General features: G+C 37.7%; 1 protein-coding gene across 5 annotated transcripts in view; it reads left to right on the top strand.

Moving 5' to 3' along the window:
- The window catches only part of GPSM2 (G protein signaling modulator 2), a 38,914-nt gene that overhangs the window by 8,145 nt on the left and 10,945 nt on the right, over positions 1-19,824 (top strand). For 2 of the 5 annotated variants that reach the window (XM_054834279.1, XM_054834274.1), the window contains exons 1-3: positions 188-322; positions 12,530-12,841; positions 19,139-19,360. In XM_054834279.1, the coding sequence (XP_054690254.1) occupies positions 12,780-12,841; positions 19,139-19,360 (284 nt within the window). In that variant the 5' untranslated portion in view covers positions 188-322; positions 12,530-12,779. Of the gene's footprint in view, positions 1-187; positions 323-12,529; positions 12,842-19,138; positions 19,361-19,824 lie in introns of those variants that run through there. The other 3 variants (XM_054834275.1, XM_054834277.1, XM_054834278.1) reach the window with 2 other exon arrangements.

The following is a 19,824-nucleotide window of genomic DNA, read 5'->3' as shown; positions in this document are numbered from 1 at the left end:
GGCTGCTCCTCAAGGAGGCGCCCCGCCCCACCGCCTGCCCTCCCCCTCCCCATTGGTCCGTCTGAATGATGCGGCCTTCCGGCGGCGGGGCGGAGCGTGCGCACAGCCTGCGGCTGGCGGCGGGCAGCCGTTGGCCGCTCCGCCTGTGCGTGAGGGCGGCCCCCGCGGGGCGGGCGGGCGTGCGGGGATTGGTGGGTTCGAAGAGCGGCTGCGCGTGGGCGGGCACCGCCCCGCGCTGCCCGCTGCGGTGATCCCCGTGGGAACGGCTCCGGCAGCACTGGGGTCCGCCGGCCCCTCAGCCCGCGGCCGCGCCGGCACTCAGGTGAGGCGCGGCCCCGGGCGGGAAGGGGCGTCGGGAGGCTCGGTCGGTTGCCGCCCGCTGTGAAGGCGGGCAGCGGCGGCTGGGGCGGGAGTGGTGTAGTGGGCGCAGCGGTGAGCGCTGGGTGCCAGGAGAGGGGGCTTCGCGGCGGGTGCTGCGCGGGGCCGCCTGGCCCAGGTGGCACCGCTGAGTCCCGCCGCCTGTCAGCACCTGCTAACACGTCGCGGTCGGGCGGCTCCGGCGGCAGCGCCGGCTCCTCCTGTCCTGACTTCCTAAGGCTGCAGCGGCCTTTATCGCAGAGCCGCTCCTGAGCGGCCTGATGTGTTGGCCAATAAACGTGCCGTGTAGGCAGCTTTGGAAAGCTGCTCTTGCTGTGTGAAGTCCGGTATTTTGACTTCAAGCGGTACTTCTGGCAGGCGTCGAGCTCACTTCTGTGGAAACAAAAGCAAGACATACCTACCCAACCAGCCTTTGTTGATTGTATAGTATTGAGAGATCACCCTTGTTTCTCCTGTGTGAGTCAGTAACAAAAAGGCATCACATCAGATATCTTTAGTCAGTTATGTTGTGATTAACAAGGTAGATAAGGATGATAAATAGTAAATACAATTTTTTTTAAGAGGGGAATGAAACAGGAAAAAAAGGACCTGCAGACATACAGTGAAGAGTGAAGTATACGGGGGTCAAGCTCTAAACTCCTCAAGAATTTGAGTTAGAAATGTTGTGGCATATCTAAACTCAAATTATACCAAACCAGGTCTTATTTATCCACTAGACTGTAGCCTTTCCTAGTTTAGTTCTTTACCTTTTTCTTTTGCTTATTCAGTTTTGATTGGAGGAGCATAGCTAATCAGGAATTCTTTATCCTTTTATTGACCTGATCGCAAAGACACAAATTGTACCCCACCTTGAAGCTGTGGCCTTTTTTCTGCTTTAGAAGCTTTTTCAGCCAAATGTGCTGTTCCTGTTAGATTCTTGCCAGCAGGCTGCAGGCATCCTGGGTTGCCATGGAAAGCTGCGCAACCATCTCAGAATTTAGAAGAACGTGCCGAGTCTTGCATCTCAGAAAGATCAGTTAAGAGATTCCAGTGCCTCACTAAATTTTGTCTGTAAACTTCATATGTTTTGTTTAAGAAATAATTTTATTAGAGGTAAAAAGGTCATCCTCATAATGCAATCCTTCTAAATTCTTTGTTTGTATTTTTATTGTGTGTTTAAACTAATTTGTAAGCCTGTGCCAGTGTTCCTTCTTACTAGTTCCATTAATGGTTACTTAGACTTCTGAACTCTGGTTATGCATCTCTCTTTGGAGGGAAGGACTTTATACTTTCTGTTACTTCTGTATAAAGCTGAGACAAAACTTACCTGAAACTTGAGACAACGTTATTGAACTAGAAGAAAGCTATGTGGTCTTGTCTATTGCTTTATTTAAAAAGCTGTTGTTTTAACATTCTTGTAACTCTTTCAGGCAGCTTAAAACTACTTAGGATTGTACATTACTGCTACTCTTGGTAGAGAATTACTTCAGAACTTGATGATTACGTTAAAGTAATTTTTGAAAAGGTATTGATAGGCATTTTACTGTTTTGTTCTTTTGCTCTTATTGTCACTTTAATTGTTTTTTTTTCTTTTCTTTTTTCAGAAGTATTTAGAGACAACAATTCTTTCTCCTCTTAGACTTTCTTTTGGTAGTCAGCAAGCTAGTCTCTTCTAGTGTGAATGTTGAGTAAAGGCATTGCAAAAAGATAGAAAACTTGTTTATTTCGGCATGTTGCAGAGGAGAACACAGTTTTGAAAATGAGTCTTACTTCCTACACCTTGTCAGGGTGGGAATTTATTCTTATTTTGCTAGAAGTATTTCTAATGTCATTTCTCAGCCTTTTCTTGTCAACAAATGACAGGAGACCAATTTTCTAAACCAGCATTCTTCAGGTCCTCATGCGCAATATGATTTGGAGAGCAGCTTGGCTCCCTGTTAGTTAGGAAGGAAAAGTTTTATTAAGAAATGGGTGTTTTTTCTAAAAATAAACACTATCTGTCTGTAGCTTTAACTATTGAACATGTTTTTCTTAGTTTATACAGTTTATCTGGATTCTTCTGTTTTAAGCAAAACCAGTCATTTTTAGTTACTCCTAGTTTTCCACTTTTTTTAATTTAATAGCAAAGATATTTGTACTTTTCTCTTTTTGTCATTCAGTTTTTTGTAGCAGTTGTGAGGTCGGTTTCACTTTCCACAGCTTAGTCATTCTTGCCCAGGTCTGATAACTATGGTCTTGGGTTTTGTAGTCTTTAAGGTTAATGTCATAATGAAATTGTTTTGGGAGTAAGTATTGATCTTACGACTTTCTGAAAGATTAACTTGTTATTGCTATTACTGTTCCCGTGAATGAAAAAATAGAGATCATGTGAAGGAAAAAAACACCTTAACTTTTATTTAGGTGTTTAATAGCAAGTCAGCTATACAAATGATTGTGTTAAACAAGTAAAGTATTATTTTGTGGAAGACCACAGCATTAAGAATGTAAAATATAAGAAAAATAGAAGTGGAAAAATTGGTAAGAGGTGGGCTTGAAACGTATGTATTATTGAACAGGTGGTTAATGTCAAGCTGCCTCTTGGGACTCAAATTTGGCAGTATTTGAAGAATACGGTTCTTGTTCGTATAACACAACTTTTGTGTATTATAAACATTTTACTAATAGGAATGAAAAACTTCCATGCAGCTGAGTTACAGGGAATACAAACCATACGTGGTCTACAAAGAAGCCTCTCTAAATCTTTTTTATTTCTTTACTAGTTCTGTTTACTACGTTTTTTTTTTTTCCTTCCATCATCGTGCTGGTATGCTGTTAGGAATTTTGTTCCTCGCATGTAACACTTTGGAGGCTGTACCCTACCTAGTGACCATTGGTTTGTTAGAGGAGAGGATACGCTATTGTGACCAGTAGTATTTGTGTGATAATGTGTATATATAATGGATAAATCTGTGGGCAATGGGGGCAAAATGGAATCCAGTTCAGTATACGTTATTACACAGACTGCAAAAAATGCATTGACTAGCTTCTGAATAGATTTGCACCTGCTTCCCAAATGTTAGAATAAATATGCAAAGCAATTTACAACTTGGCACCTCAACAAATACTGTTTTTCCTTAAATCTACATAGGTGATGTGCCATAAATAAATTGTATCTGTGTCTATAGCAAGCAAACAATAAGAAAAAAAAAGTGTTTTTCTCACTATTGTATATGTTCCTGCACTTTTACAGTTTTTACAGGTTGTAGCTGTATGTTGTCCAGCTGTAGACTCACAGTTGAGAAGACAGTTAATACTTGCTGTTAATACTTGAGAATTGAGGGGCACAGGTGATGCACGAAGCAATGCTGCTGGCAGTAAACTATTGTGAATCATTTCAGTTGTGTAATACAGGTTCTATGAAAACTACATCTGCTCCTTGCAGTATAAAAACTTGCTGGAGTGGTAATGAGTTGTTTATGCTGATTGCTTAATCTTTGAATGAGCATCACAGTGCGAAATGGGAAACGTGATATAGCAGCTATATTGCTTCACTTAAATTGCCGTTGTGTGTTACTGCCTGTGATTCTAAGAATTTTTTTTAAATGTTTTTGATTTATGAAATCTAAAGATGTCCTTTTCCCCTCTCTCTGCAAGATGCTTGTGCGATCTGTCTGTCATCTTTCTTTGACTTATCAGGATCTCTTTTTAAGAGATGTTATAGGCTGAGAAGGAACAAGAAGCTAAGTGGAACATTTTATTGGAGAGATTTCTGATCAACTTCCTCTATCAGCTTAAGTACAAATAGTCAACATTTTGTGCTGTACTTTTCCCATCTGGTGTTCTTTCACATGCTCCGTTTCCCAAACTGAAGGTACTTGAGTAAATGTCTTGTTGGCTGGGAGAGGCCTGAGATCTACTATGTTATTTTACATGATGAGATTGTCTCTAATAAGCAGAAGGAGCAATGTTCAGATTTGTGTTCAGAACTTGGTAACAATACTCTTACTGATTTTGTGGTAATATGATTTAAACTTACACTAAGAATAAAAGGATCACAAGTTATTACTTTGTTGTGAACTGTCATTGAAGTCTGTTGTGACATTTAAGCACTTTAAAATTGCGAATCTCATGTCCAGTTGTGGGATACTTGGAAAGAAAGCAGCACAGTATTTGTTTTCAGTCTATGAATGACATTATATTACAACTTGGAACTAATTCTGATAAAAAAATAAAAATGAAGGAATCCTAATACTTGGATGTATCAAATATGTGAAAAATTGTCAGCTATTCTGACTTTGGTTTTTTAAGGCAAGGAGAGGGTTCTACTATCTTCTTGTATCTGAAATTGTAATCTTGTTGCATATAGAATTAGTTTTCAGTTGCCTGATTGGTTTTATTATGGGGATATTAGTTATATTCTGCTGGCACTTCATGTTCTCTTCCTTTCTTATTTTGTCAGAGTGTGGGATTGCCTTACTTCAAGATTTAAATAGATGGCTTACATAAACTATCTGCAGGAATACCCTTATAATAAAAATGCTTGTGGTTACTTGTGTTAGCTACACCCAGTTCTTTAACTTGCCCACTAGACAGTAATTACGTACATTAAGTAGCAAGCTGATTTCCAGCTAAATACTGATTCTCTTAGAAAAAGGATGTTCTATTCTGGAAAGATACTCTGTGATAGAGGCACTGAGAGGTCCACCTTTGCATCATTGACCACTGATATTTAATACAGTCAGATATAAACCTAGTATGTGCATTTGTTACTTCTTTGTCTTACTCTGCTTAGTGGAAGTATGTGTGCTAGCTGTTTGTCTACAATAATTCTAAGACTGTACGTCACTGTATGGCCTGCATCGTTGCCAGATGCCTTAAATATTTCTATGTACAAACCCATGCTATACCTTAACTATGCCTAATAGGGCGCCTTCGCATTTACTAAAGTTAATAGAGTTGGCCTGGAACTATGAGAGTACTCTGAATATACTAGTAATGAGGATATATGTTTTTTGTCATTTAACTATTGTATAATTTTCCTAAGTTTCTGACATCTCTTTCTTAATTATTGCATTTTAAGGAATATATCTACTTTTCAATCTGCTTGGTGAAAACAGGGTGTTTAGTGTGAGTAGAGATACCAGATTCTGGCCAGAAATGTTCCTTAACTGAAAATTTTAAATTTTTCTTTAGGTTTTGGCTTGATATATGTTTCCTTTGTTGCATAGTATATATGCAGTTTTTATCTGCTGCTTGGGTGTTTTGTACGAAAGGACAAGAAAATCACCCTTAAGAATGCAGCCGAGCTTCTTTCTGACTCAGAGAAGGAAGATGCTTCTGGATTCAGTTATCATGGTTGTTTGGAATAGTTTTTTAATGATCTGGCAGAAATAACTTGTGTCATTAAGACTGCTTGTGTTTTAAGGTTGGTAATTGTGAATAATATTGAAAATAATGCTAGGCAACGCTTACTTGCAAAACCTTTAACAACAGAAGGGAAAAATGAACAAAAAGAATATACAGAGTTTAAAAGGCTTGCCATGTTGCAGACTTTTAGCATTACTTAGAGCCCCAAACTCTCTGTTAAACTAGGTATTCCACAAACAGAAAGGTAAAAATCTCCTCCCAATATACAGAATAAGTGGAAAGTATATACCTGTAATGCTAGAGGGCATGTAGAAATGCTCCTAGACTTTTGTTTGCCTTTAACAGAATGTTGTATAAGCCAGGGCATCTTGTCTGCTATACCGAAAAGAGAGGTGAGTGGGGGGGAAATCAAGAGGATTTAGTCGATGTGACAGGGCACAGAGGAAACGAACCTTCTCTTACCTGTATTTAGAACCCACTGTGCAGCAAGGTGAATTTGGGTTTAGGTAACCAAAGAAATAAAGGAAACCACAAACAAACAACATTTTTAGAAACAGTGGTAAATATCTCCGCTGTTACCATGTCTGTCATAATGCAGGACCATATTAGCAATTAGATAATAAATGTTGGACTCTGCTCTGGAGCTGTCTTCCTCTAGCATTGAATTCAACTCCATGCTTTCATTTTCAGCTGTGAGCAAAACTTGTCTCAGAAATGCTCACCACCTATTAGGTTTGGTTTTTTGTTTGTTTTTAAATCATGTCATGATTTAGAAGGGTGTAATTGCTAGGACCTTGTCAAAACTTTATTTAAAAATATAAATAGAATTTCATATACTGGTATGGTTTATAATTATGTATTTAATCTTGTAAAGTAGTTGTGGATTTTTATGCAATATTGTCATTGCTTTGTTTCATACAGTTATTAATATTTTCAGTAAAATTCTTTTACAGTCCTACTTTGGACTACTTTGGGCTGTTCTGTGCATACTTGTGCTCCTTTGTCACGAGGGGGTTTCTTTTCCTGAAGTCATATTGATGACTAAATTAAAGTAAATTGAGTAAATTAAAATACTTGGACAAAAAGTCTTTTCTTCCATTTGGGTAACTACAGTGCTAGAAACAAACTGGGGAGAGAAGTGATGAATAGAATCAGTTGGATCACTCAGGAGTTTGTGACAGATAATGATAGTATTTGTGTCACTTTTCATTTAGCATTTATTTTAATTTTTTGAGGGGCGGTGTCGTGAGTATCATAGCTCCTATTATTAGTATTTTTCTACTCTTTTATAACTTCTGTGCTTCTGTTAACTGTCTAGAAAGACTGCTGGTTATACTGAAGTAATTAAGTCTTGGGCATTAACTGGCTAAGAAAGGAGATGAAATAATTTCAGATAATGGAGTCAAGTTTCCATACCTCAGCATAGTAATTCTGTTCTTTTGATTCATAAAAGGTAGTTAGCTATGCATTGATCAGTTCTGGTAATAAAATGCCTGTCTAGTCTTATGCTGTCAGTTACAATTTTTTGATTCTCTTTCCAGCAGGGAACTGATGGTTTAATATATAAAAGAGAGCTCTGTCCACATGGTTTGGGGAGAGGAGAGGAAACTTCATATTCCTTCTTCTATGAGTATCCTATAAGTGAAATTCCAGGCTTGTGAAGCAGAGGGTTGGTAGGATTCCTATTTTCTTGAAAGAACATCACATGCAGCCCAAAGCCGATACAATACCCACCCCTTTCACCCATTTTGGGATTGTCTGCAGTATTCCCTAATGTGTCTTAGTTTCATATGGGCCCATATTTCTAAGTCAGCATGGTAAATGTCATTGGGGTGGAGAAAGGTGCATCTGAATCAAGAACATTAGACAGTGGTATTAATTTATTTGCATCTTGTCTGATGAGTCTGAAAGCATAGGATGTGTTAGGCTGGGTCTTTCCCATGCTCTGTAGTGATTACAAGCTCTGCAGAATCTGCTTAATCAGACTCACACCTAGGAGGAATGTCTGAGGTAGTTGTTTACAAACCTCAGCTTTTCTCTTCTGTCCTTTAGATGCAACCCAGTAATGTCTGATGTGAGCTGCAATTGGATTGTATGCTGGAAAGTACACTTCTGTGCTGCTTAGCTTGTATGCCGCTAAACTGGTCCTTTAAAAGAAGCCCGTGGTTTATTCTGCACGTATCTGCTCCTTATATAAATCCACGAGGAGAAAAAGGCAGTATTTCAGAGCAGGTATTGCTCCACATCATCGGTGACCCTGAATAAAACCTCAAATTCACTGTGTGGGCGAAGGTGGTTTCTGTGTGCTGTCAGCTCATCGGCTGTTGAACTTCTGTTGAAAGTGGTGCAGAGAGGAGGTTAAGCTTCCAAGAGTAACCACGCTGGCCTTAGTACAGTGTTTCTTGTATCTGTATGATCCGCTCTCATGACTAGTCACTTGTACTGTGCTCAGGGTTTGGAAAAAATAGCTTTTTCCCAACATGGCACACAGTTATTTTAAGGTGTGTTCACAGGGGCGTATTTATTACTACAGAAATGCTAATAAGGATGCTGTTTAATTTGTAAATCCAATATTAAACTTGATACAGAATTTTAAGATGGTGGTGGTGGGGGGTTGGCTCATTTTAGGCTTATTTGTTAATTCAGGTGAATTTTAAAATTATCCCTGGACAGCATTGAAGACTAAAATTATGGTTTGTCTAGTTCTGAGTATTCCTTGTACTATTTGTGTTTATATGCTATTTTGTCTTTTGAAGGTCTGGAGCCAAGCTGATTTCTGTATGTCAGTAATAGAATTGTCAGTATATTTTTGTTGATGTTTATAGTCTGTCACTTTCTCCATAGGGTATACAAGGCACTCTCTTGGTTTTAGATAATTCAGTTCAAGCTTCTTTTCCTTTTTTTTTTTTTTTCCCACCCATGTTTTAGCCTGTTCCTGAAAGGAAATTCAAACTTTGCCCTAATCTTGAAACAACAAATCTCTGCAGCTAGCTAAGGAAATAGAATTTGTGCAATTGGTCTACCTCTGTCTGTACTTTCCTCTAATAGCTTTTGAATCTTTCAGTCAGTGATGACTTCATTTGGCACAGGCTCCTTTCCTATAGCTTTGTGAAAAATAGCAGATGGGTAGAGAAGGCATTACTTGATTATCTCCTTTAGGGAAAGACAGAGAGAATTGAACTGTTAGATACTGTTTGTCAGCCCCCAAGTGACCAGTCAGCCATGAAACTAAAACTGTAACATGTAACTGTAAAATGAAGGGATCTACTGTAGATGTTCAGTGGAACTAAGAACTGCAGACTGATTTAAGTGCAAGTGATTGTCTACCACTGTGATAATTCAAAGTATGTAATCAAATCTTTTCTGAAATGGAAAATGCCTTAAAACGTGAAATGCTTGTCTGGAAGTTGTAATAACGAGGACAGCTTGCGTAACAGGCTTTTGAGAAAGAAATCATAGCTATTGTTTTATTGCTGCCAGGGACTTGAAATATCTGATCAGAATTGAAGATGGAGGAGTCTTGGTTTCTTCTGTAATTTTTCTTGAGGAGGGAGTGAGCCTCATTCAAGTCTTAGGATACATATCGCTGATTCAGTTCAGTGATGCTAATGGAAGGCTGACATGTACTTTCTTTGAATGTCGGCCATTAGGCCTTGGTTCCCTTTCTAAGAACACTGATAATAATGTTATGAAAAATTCTGATTAAGTGCCAGCGTGATGGAGTTTCACTTTTTAAAGCATTGTTGTGTGATATTCCTTTCAGAATGTGACATCAGTATTTTACCATGATTTTTAAATTTTATTTCATTGTAAAATTTTTAGAAATTAACAATAGATTTTATGCAATTTCAGAGAATCAAGTTAAAAGTAGTTTCATAGAATTTAGTAAGGAATTCAGTCTTAAATCCTCATGCCATGCAAACCCCAAGCTTCTATATCTATATAGCTTCTATATAAATCTGGGATTTAATAGAAAAGAATGAAAAGTGACTTCTTGAGAGTCATAAGTAGATTTTTTTAGATAAAGCATTGAATTGAGGCAAAGTTAGCTTTTTACTGATGGTTTAATGGAAGATCCTTTAGCTGTTTATAGACCAGGTGGATAAGCTCTAACTATGGCTTACCGTTTTCTCCTAATAAAGAGTTGATAATGTGCATGTTTTGTCTATTGTGGGCTATAAATTGGCTACCACATTTGATTGCCTAACCTCTGCCTTGCTTTATTTGATATTGGGGGGGGGGGGCGTGGTGGTCTTGGTATCATACTACTATGTATTTAGTAACACCAGTTTAATTTTCCACTTCTGAAGAAGGCTCAATCTTTTCTCTGTGTGCTTTTTTCTGCTACTTTGAAATTTTAAAAAAGCTAGGACTTCCTGCATTTGATAGCTGGAATAGTAAAATTGTGCATTTTAAAGTTGTGTATACAACTTCAATTTTCTAGTTATGCTTTTCCTGAACCGTGGAACTTTAACATGGGTATGGATTTTGCATTGTTTAAAGGTATGGAGAGAATAAATTTTAAGTAGCTGCTTTGTATTAATGCAAAATTTCTTCTGAGTAAGCACCAAGTGCTTTTTTCATGCTACATGAAGTTTTGATTGGAAATGCAAGTTTAGGAGAAAACCTGTTTCCCTGTTAGGCATGCAATAGAATAGAACTTCTCCTGATTTCTGTTAATTCACTAGGCTTTTCTGCTGAAGTACTGTGTCCTCTGAGTCAGTTTGATGTTGATGACCAGCTCAGGAAAGGCTTGGTTACACAGAGATATTCTGAATAAAGGTGCATCAGCTGAAAGAGCAAGGCTTAGTTTGCTGCAGTGTAATCCTCCCAAGGCCAGTTTACGCCTGGGAGATAGTGTCTGTGGAAGAGTTCATCACTTCCCACCTCCTAAATTTTGCATTCACCACTCTAATTAATATGTTTTCAGTTTGTTTACTGATTACATGTTGGTGTGGATGAACGTATAACTTGAGATCCTAATGAGTTGTGGGTGAAGTGAGATATGAAGACCAGACCCAGTGATATTTGTTGGATCTGTGATCATGATGTGTTGGCCAACTTGGGTGTGTCCATATCACCCTCCCAAGGCCAGGAATGTGCTGTATGGCCAGTAAGGAAGGAAGAAAGCAGGAGTAGTGGTTCTAGGTGGTAGGAGATGGTGCATCAGTCGGAGAATGAGGTTAAGTATGAGGCCATAAATGTAGCTCAGATAAAACGAAGTTATAAACGGCTGACGTGAAATGTACTGCTAAAAATAACTGATATTTAAATAAGTACAGTCATTCTGATGTACTTTTAAATATAAATGTTTGGGGTTTTTTAAATTATTATTAAATTTGGCTTTTTATTTTTAAAAAAGCTTCTTAAATTATTCAGTTAATTGCAGTTACAGTATAAATACACAAATTACCACAGTCATTATTTCATGATCTGTGGCAGTTGCCGAAGTACAGACTTTTTAGTTTGTGGCATGTAGTAATTTGCACGAGCGTATCCATCTCCAGAAGAGAACTTTTTGCATTTGCTGAGCAGCAGGAATGTTCACGGATGATTGCTGTAGACTGGGTGGCTTACAGCTATCTGCTTGTATGAGTTACCCGATTTGAGGTTTGGACAAACTTCCGGAGAGTAAATACCTGTAACACAATCTTCCCAGTATGTGGGTTGCAGTGGTATTGTAAACTGTATGTGTCACACTTTGTAATTGCAAAAATATACCCACGCCTACCTGTTGATGCCAAATAGTTCTAATGATGAGCATGGAAAGGCAAAATAGTTGTTTGACTGGAAGAATGTGGATGGTCTGTTTGAGGGGTACTGTCAAGGTAGAGTATGATAGGAAGAATGAAACTTGAGAGCTGGTACTTGATAAAACTAATGAGAGGAAAAGGCATGGCCTACATCTACAATTAAAAATAGAAGGGGTTGCATTTTCTTCTGGTGACAATCTGAGCTCTGCTCTTTTCTTTTGACATCTCTGTAGCCTCTTGATGAAATATGCATTTGTGAATTATGCTGTATGTTTACTTGCAAAGGAAGGTAATATTGGTACTGAACAATAAATATGCCAACTCCTCTACTAAAAATATACTTAAATCTGGGTAAACTTTTGAATACAAAGTTTCTTTTCTATTAATCTTTTTCCCTGCTAACCTAAACATGTCTCTAAACAGTGCTGGCTGCTGCAGTCCTTTTGAGTTGGAGCTCATAGGACAATGCTGCAGCATTTTGGAATGTGAAGCCAGTGTTAAAAAAAAATCAAAACCAACACCCCTTCCACATTCCCCCCCCCCCCCTTCTTCTTTTGGGAATGAGGAGGGGAAAGGGAATAGAGCTTAAACCTCTGCTGGCTTCTGTACTCATAATGTTCTGGGTGGGGTGATCTCCAGAATGGATCATCTCCAGCTGGGGTTGTGTCAGCCAGTTCTGGCTACTGTGGCACTTCAGCTAAATATCAGGGTTTCGGCAGTACTGATTATGTGTAAAGCAGTTTGTGATCTGGTTTATATTATGCCTTTCATTCTGTAGCTTTTATCCTTTAAGTTTTTTGCTTGGAACTTCATGAGACCAAAGAATAACAAGGGTAAATTACTCAAAATTTCCAACAGAAAAAAGAATGTTTTTTTTGTTAAACCTTTTTTGCTTTCCTGCTTGCCTACAGGAATTGCCATATGTATGTAGGTTTTGGCTCTGGCTTTAAGTTCTTGATTGACGCTTCCTGCTTGGTAGGAGTAGTGTTATGCTTTTACATCAGCTGCAAATGGTTATGAGTTATTAACTGACTATGAGACTTCAAGCCAAGCATCTTGTGTTCCCTTTGCAGAAACGCAGATGAATGGACCTTAAAGGGCCACAGATGAAAGAACTTGAACACGTTTCTGAAGGTTTAAGATGTGTCTGACAGTGACCTCCTTATCTTAGTAATAAAGAAGAGTTTTTCAACAGGAGCTTAGCATATCTTTACTCCAGCTTACTAATACTGACTGGAATGGTGTTCTGACAACAATTCTCCATAGTAAAGTACTTACCCTGCTACAGAACAGTATTATTTTCTCTACTGATAATGCAGCTCAATGGAGGAAAGTAATGTTTTGATAAGCATGCGTGAAGATCGTTCCTTTCATGTGCGATACAGGTAAGACTGTATTAATTTTAGTATGGATGAGTAAGTGCTGTTAATAATAGAAAACTAAACAAGTTGCAACAAATAGTTTGGTATTTCTATTACTAGTGTTATTGAAATTGAAAGCTTAACTTTTCTTTTTTTGATTTTTGAACTATGAAAATTCACTTTTGTTATATAGTAGATTATATAAGTACACAATTATATAGTATTGGAACTGTGTGTGATTGCAGAATAGCACATGATTGTATTTCTGGTAGAATGATATGAAGTATGATTCCTGCATGGTAATACCTGCTCTCTCTTCCTGTAGCTTTTGGGCTGCATATGCAACTTGTTGAGTTTTGTCTGCTAAAGTTCTCTGTGGTTGTCCCATTATTGCTTCTATGAATGATGAATTTTTAGATGCACTGTCACTTAGAGCAGTGTTTTCCTTGCTTAAAATCAAGAGATTTGATTGATAGAAACTGCTTTGATGATACCTTGGACTAAAAAAAGTACTGTTATTGCAAGTCAAGAGGATATGTGATTTACCTTCTGAGAGCTTTTACCATTTTTCTTCTGAAAGCCCTGTTACAGACTTGGGACAACATGTTAGCATTGCAGACTCCCTCTAATGAACCTGAACAACAGAAGCATTGTGTAGTGCATGGTGTTTGGATGGTTGGTGTTTGAAAGGGTAAATCTTGCAGCTCATTCAACAGGAGGGGACACTGGAACACTGGAATGGTTGTTTTAAAAACAAATAAAAAGCGTGATTCTTGTTGTGTGCTCCCCCCTCCCGCTACCCTGGTCATCCTTCCTTTGGAGGCCCTTTCTTTGCTAGCTAACAGGAACAAAGCACCACCCTTATTTGTAAGACAGCACATGCCACGGCTTAAAATTAATTCTGAAAATGTTCTCACAGCGTTAGATTGCTGTTACATTGGTCTTCTGTTTCAGACACGTGCAGCGTTAGTTCTGGTTAGCAGTGCAGTCAGCAGGAGGAGCTTTTTCATGGTCAGTAAGGAGAAGATTAGCAAATAAACTGTAATTTACTCTCTGCTCTCTTTATTTTGCTAAAATCTTTATATGGTGGCTCTGACAGCAGGAATCCTTAAATGTGTGAACATGGTGTTTCCTCTGTGCTAAGTGTTTCTTGAATGTATCTAACTCCCAGCATTCCTGTAACATGTACCCACGCTGGTGCTGATGCTCTTGGTCCTCCCCAGACAACTATAGAACATCCTTGCTCACTCTTTAATAAAAGCAGGACCTGTTCAGGGTACTATTACAGAAGTAAATGAAGAAAGTGGCATGGCCAATTGTCTGGTTTAAATTGACAAGCCAAAAATAACTTCAAAAAATTGGCAAACACAGTCAGGGCACAATGTCTTACTACTTTATGCTGTAATTCCGTACAGGCTTGAATGATACTGATTAACAATAAAAATATTAATGGCCTTATTACACCTCTCTGTAAGAACTGTAATGTGATGAACATTTTAAAAAAAAATCAAGGCATAATCCTTTTTTTTTAAATATTAAACTTTTCTAAAATGCAGATTAATTCAGTATATTGAACTGGTATTTTATGATGATTTAATGTAATAGCTATAATTTGGAAAGATTTTAGTTTAAAATTTAATGCAGGAAACAATAGGTCATAAATTAGTGGGGGGGTGGTGTTATTTATCAGTTTTCAAAAATTTTTTACCTGCATGTATTGTCCCAGGCTCATTTGGCTCTGACTGCTTTTTCCGTCCCATTGGTATTCCGATAGAACTGGCTTTAAAAAGAAGCTGGTGGGCCAGTCCTAAGGACAGGCTTTACTAAGGGTCTGTTTCTTACTGTGCAAGCTGTTTCTTTCTCCCCAGTGTAGTATCACTTTAGAAGCTATAAAAATGCTTACGCCAGTGGAAGGAAACTATTTTTTATTCTCATGTTGTTTAGTGACTGAAAATAAAATGCTGATGTTAATAAATGGGACTAATAAGTGATCTATAGAGTAAATATTTGTAGAACTTACTTGTCTTGGCGTGCTAAATTCATACACCAAAAGCTTGTAACTGCTTTTATCTTGACGGGAGTAAAAGAACCCAAAATTCAGGTCTGTGGTTTCTTTGTGTATGAGTGTGTGTTGTTTTGTTTCCAAGTTTGCCATCACACTTAGTTTGACTGAACACAGTGTTGCACTGGAGGTGTAGTTAAGTTGTTTGGAGTGGTCAATGTGGTATGCTTCTGCATGATGTATAGAAACCAAGAATAAGGGCAGGAGTCAGGAATAGTATGTGATCTTTATTATAGGATGCTATGGCATTAGTAATTTTATGCATCTGAATTAAAGAGATATAATAGGGTGGGTTGGAGTTTTTTGTGTGTCTAGATACATTATGTGTATCAACATGTTTCATGGCAAATTGCATGGCAGCCCCACTCCCCCTCAATAGCAAAAAATCCTCTTAGTGGGAATTGAACAGAGTAAACCTCAATTAATGGTGTTTAGAGATTGTAGAAATCAATGAGTCTTCTTGCCACCTTCTATCCCGTTATTTCTCAGCAGTTTTCTGTTCTTTATTGTAACATGAGAACAGCTGGAGAAAGAGAAACTCCAAAATGGGAGAAAAAAACCAGGAGGATAGAGTGGAGGCAATATGCTTAGGGTTTATATTCTTCTAAGTATAAAAGTTCAAAAGAGAATGTGAAGAAGGTCAGAGAAAAACAAGGGGGGAAAAAAAGAAGAAAAGAAAAAAAAAAAAAAGAAAAAAAAAAAAAAGAGAAAAAAGAAAAGGGAGCCAGGCAAGATGAAAAGCTTAGAGGGACAGATAAGGATGAGGTAGTTTTACAAATGAGAAATTATTCAGGAGATGCCAGGCTTTCAGAGAACAGGTCCAGGCAACTCTAAACAGAATAACAAAACGAAGCCCTGTATGAGTATTTCCACAGGAATATCTAGAAGAACATTATCCTGTTTAGCAGGAACAGAATTTCATTAGAAGTACACAGATGAATAGGCCTTGTTCTCCTCTCCTCTCTGCGGATTCAATGTATCTTTTGTTTAGCCATTGGGTGTTGAATAAGTAAGTAATTCAATTCAGCCCTGGGAGCGGAGAAAGTAATTTCATATTCTCCTTTAACTATTTAATGACTTCCTAAAACATTGATAACCTATCCCTGTCTAGTCTGCCAACATACTATTTAACCATTAGTAGTGACAGTTAAAATATTCTTAACAGGTGATTTTTTTTTGACTGGAGAATACCTGTGTACATCATAAAAAAAAAAAAAAAAGTGTTCATTTTCATAATGGTCCTTTAAGTAATGGAGTTAAAAAAAAAAACCTAACCAAAACCAAACATCTTCTGAGTCCAGTTTTGGTACTTGATGGATAAGCCTAGCAAAATTTTACAATAACTGAATGATTGCATAGCTCTTACATGATGTGAATAAAATATTAATATTGGATATTGGCAACTGTAGAAATAAATATTTCATTTTCTCTGTTCTTTTTTTTTTTATAGCTTATTTAGACTTTGAAATTGTAGAAGGTCAGTAAGAATGGATCCAAATGGAATTATAGCTTTAGTTTGCTGTGCAAATTCTAGCAACTTGTTAACACAATCTTTCTAGAGTTGCACTTGAGTGGTGTTAAATTTTGGGTTCTTTTTTACTCAAACAATTACTAATTCCCATTCTCATTTACCTCCTGTAATTCTGGTTGAATTGAAACACCCTGTAATAACACCTGATTTTCATCAGCCTGGGTTCATCAGCTTCATAGTTAGTTATGCTCTGTATTAAAAAAAAAAAAAACAAATCCCAAATCTTTAATTTTTATAAGTTATATTAAGTCTAGGGTTGCAAAGTTATGTTTCAAGTTCCTTGATGAAATGGTAATGCTGCCTTGGCATTTGGCAGTCTTTGGCATACTGTGAGATCAATTGCATGCAGTGTATCAAGAAAATTACTGGTCCATAGCATTCTCTGATACTGTCTTTGTACCTTTTTAAACTTTTCTTCATTGATTAGGTGGCTGATGCATCACAGTTGCAAAGCAAAACATGGGTTTTCTGTGGGATAAATTCACTTATAGAACTGGAGTCCAGTATAGCATTTTGACTATTATGTCACACATTTTGCTGAAAGCTCTACCCTTTTTAGCCATTCAAAATCTAAATAAATTAATGTGATTGTGTAATGATCTAAATCTTTGCACTAAGGAGCACCATATTTTCTAGCTGTCACTTTAATTGGACATGTCAGTTAACATGAGGTGCCCGGAGAGAACCTCTGTGGATAGGATTAAGATTACCTAATGAAGTGTTTTAAGTCTTAAACCTTCAGTTGCTGATGGTGTAATCATTTCTGCCTGTACTTAACTGTACTTAATCATTTCTGCCTTTTTCTGTCTTACATTCAGCACATGCACAATATAATAAAAGCCAAGTTAGGAATGCTTAAACTTCTCTGAGAAGAGTTTCCTAACCTAAAAATACTGCATGTGTTATGGATATCCAACCTGAGAAGTTGGGCCTGGGAAGATTTTCATGCCTGAGTTATCATTTGCTGTCTGCATCTTTACCAACTACCAAGCATACAGTATTTTTAATTGCAAAAGTTAAATATGTCTGTCATCTCGTTGTGCTTAAGTTGCGGAATGTCGAAGACCAGCAGGTATGATGCTATTTTGTGTTGATAGCTCATTTTACTTATGATCCAGATTCTTCTAGTTCTCTTGAAAGTCAGTGGGTTTTTCAAAAATATTTCCTTCTTGCTCAGATTTGAGTAGAATGTTGTATAACCTATTTTTTTTCCAATTTAGAAAAATTAAGAAATGTCAACACTGCAGGTATGTTAAATACTTCATCACTGTTTTGCAAAACAGCTGTCTTCTGGTGTTGCCATTAACGTAACTTTTGGAACAGCAAACGTTGGATTGTTGGTATTACTGATCTATGCATACGAAGGAAAACGGTTTTAGGAATAGAATTCTAAATGGTTTATTCTTACAATAGGTAAATATCAAATGATGATGTAACGAGGATATCTAATTACACAAAATGTTCTGTTTTGGCGTGCAAGTCCTTATAATTACTGTGTAATGCATCTTGAAGAAAAATTCAAAACAATATACAAATGTACAAAGTCGATGTCCAGTTTTTGGCAATATTAACACACACTTTTTACAGAATGTCTCTTACTGAGTTTTCTTTTTGAAAAATCGTTAAAAAGTAGAATGATGGTGGTTTTGTGAGCTTTTTAAAATGCACGTATCTTGAAAAAGCTAGAGCACCACATGGCTTCAAGATCAAGATCCTGAAGTCATCTTCCTTCTCATCCTCCTCTCCCCTACTTCCCTCACATCTCAGAACTGGAAAGTAGGAAATATTTGTATATAATCATTAACACTTATTGAAATGTTACCTTTTGTACACCTGCATTCACAGGAGCAAAAATACATATGAATGTTTTTTGGCAGCTGCAGTTCCCTAACAGCTGCTTTGTTCATTGTTAAAATGTAATCTTCTGCACATTCTGCTATAAATTCATTCATGAGTATCTGCTTTACTGCTTGCAGTATTTTCTTTACTGCTTGCAGTATTTTATACCTCTATAATCACACGATTACTTGCTCATAATAATAAAAAAATATTCCAGTGGCTTCTGGAATGATGGCATCTCAGTTAAGTAAGTTGAATTGACATACATTTTGTTGTTAATTCAATCGAGATCTTTTTTTCTTTACAATCTGAGAATTTTCATAGCAGTGCCAGTATAGGAAGTGATGAATTGCTGAGGAGTATTGAATTACATAGGAAACAACTTTGGGAAAAATAGTCACAGTCTTTGATACACACAAATATTTTAATTCTAATTTTTATTTTTTTCCATTAGACATTTTGCAGGTAACTATAGTATCAACCTAAAAATAAAAGTGCTTACATTTGTCAAGATCACTATTTGCCAAATATAGCATGATTTTTAGGTCACTTTTCTGAAATTATCTAGCTGGTGAAAACTGCATTTTTGAGTCCTACAGGTGCTATATACGGACAAAGCAGTGTTTGGATTTCCTTAAAAGGAAAGAAAAAAAACCCCACATTGAAGCTATTTGTTCTAATGTTACGTTTGCTCATCACTGTTGAAGTTGCACTTTCCATTTCAGCATTAGTTTCTGTAATATTACAGTACCAAGCTCATTGCTTGTGCTGTGGTGCTGACTGCCTGTCCTAAACACACAGAGACCAAAATAACCTCTTCAGACCTCAGGTTACTGGGCAAAGTACTACATTTAGAGTGACCGTTTTTCTTTTTACTTCAATTGTGCAGGATGGAGGCTTCCTGCCTAGAGCTGGCTTTGGAAGGTGAGCGCCTGTGTAAAGCAGGAGATTGCCGAGCTGGTGTATCTTTCTTTGAAGCAGCTGTTCAGGTTGGAACTGAAGACTTAAAAACGCTCAGTGCTATTTACAGCCAGTTAGGCAATGCCTATTTCTACTTGCATGAATATGCAAAGGCCTTGGAATACCATCACCATGATTTAACTCTTGCAAGGTAATCTTGCATCTGTCTTTAACCAGGTTCTCCATTTCATCCCATTCTCGTAGAGATGAGCAGTTGACTGTTCATTTTCCTACCAAACCCTGCTACTAATACCAGATAACGAGCGGATGTGGTGATGGCAGAGGGCTGGGGGTCTGGCAGGTAACTTGATTGCCCTTTAACCTGGGAGCTAACACCTGGTCTAGCACCATAATCCCAGTACTGACTGAGGCCTCACCAGGTTGGTGGGTAATTAAGTGGCTGCTTTAAATCCACCCTTTCTTTACCCTTTCCTGTTTCTAAAACTCAAGTCTTTCTGGTTCTCCAGAATGTTAAAGCTGGCTCTCTTGTTTACTCATTCATGTTTCTCTGTGCAAAACTCATAATATTGTGAAATCTGAAACCCCTATGCAGTTCATACGCGATTTATGCATCTGACTTCTAATGCCTTGGTATAGATCCAATAAAAGAAACAG

The sequence above is a fragment of the Grus americana genome, chromosome 8 (genome assembly GCF_028858705.1).
Source record: "Grus americana isolate bGruAme1 chromosome 8, bGruAme1.mat, whole genome shotgun sequence".
NCBI classification, from domain to species: Eukaryota; Metazoa; Chordata; class Aves; order Gruiformes; family Gruidae; genus Grus; species Grus americana.
The sequence above is the reverse complement of the archived record's forward strand: the minus strand, read 5'-3'. Positions and strand labels throughout refer to the sequence as shown.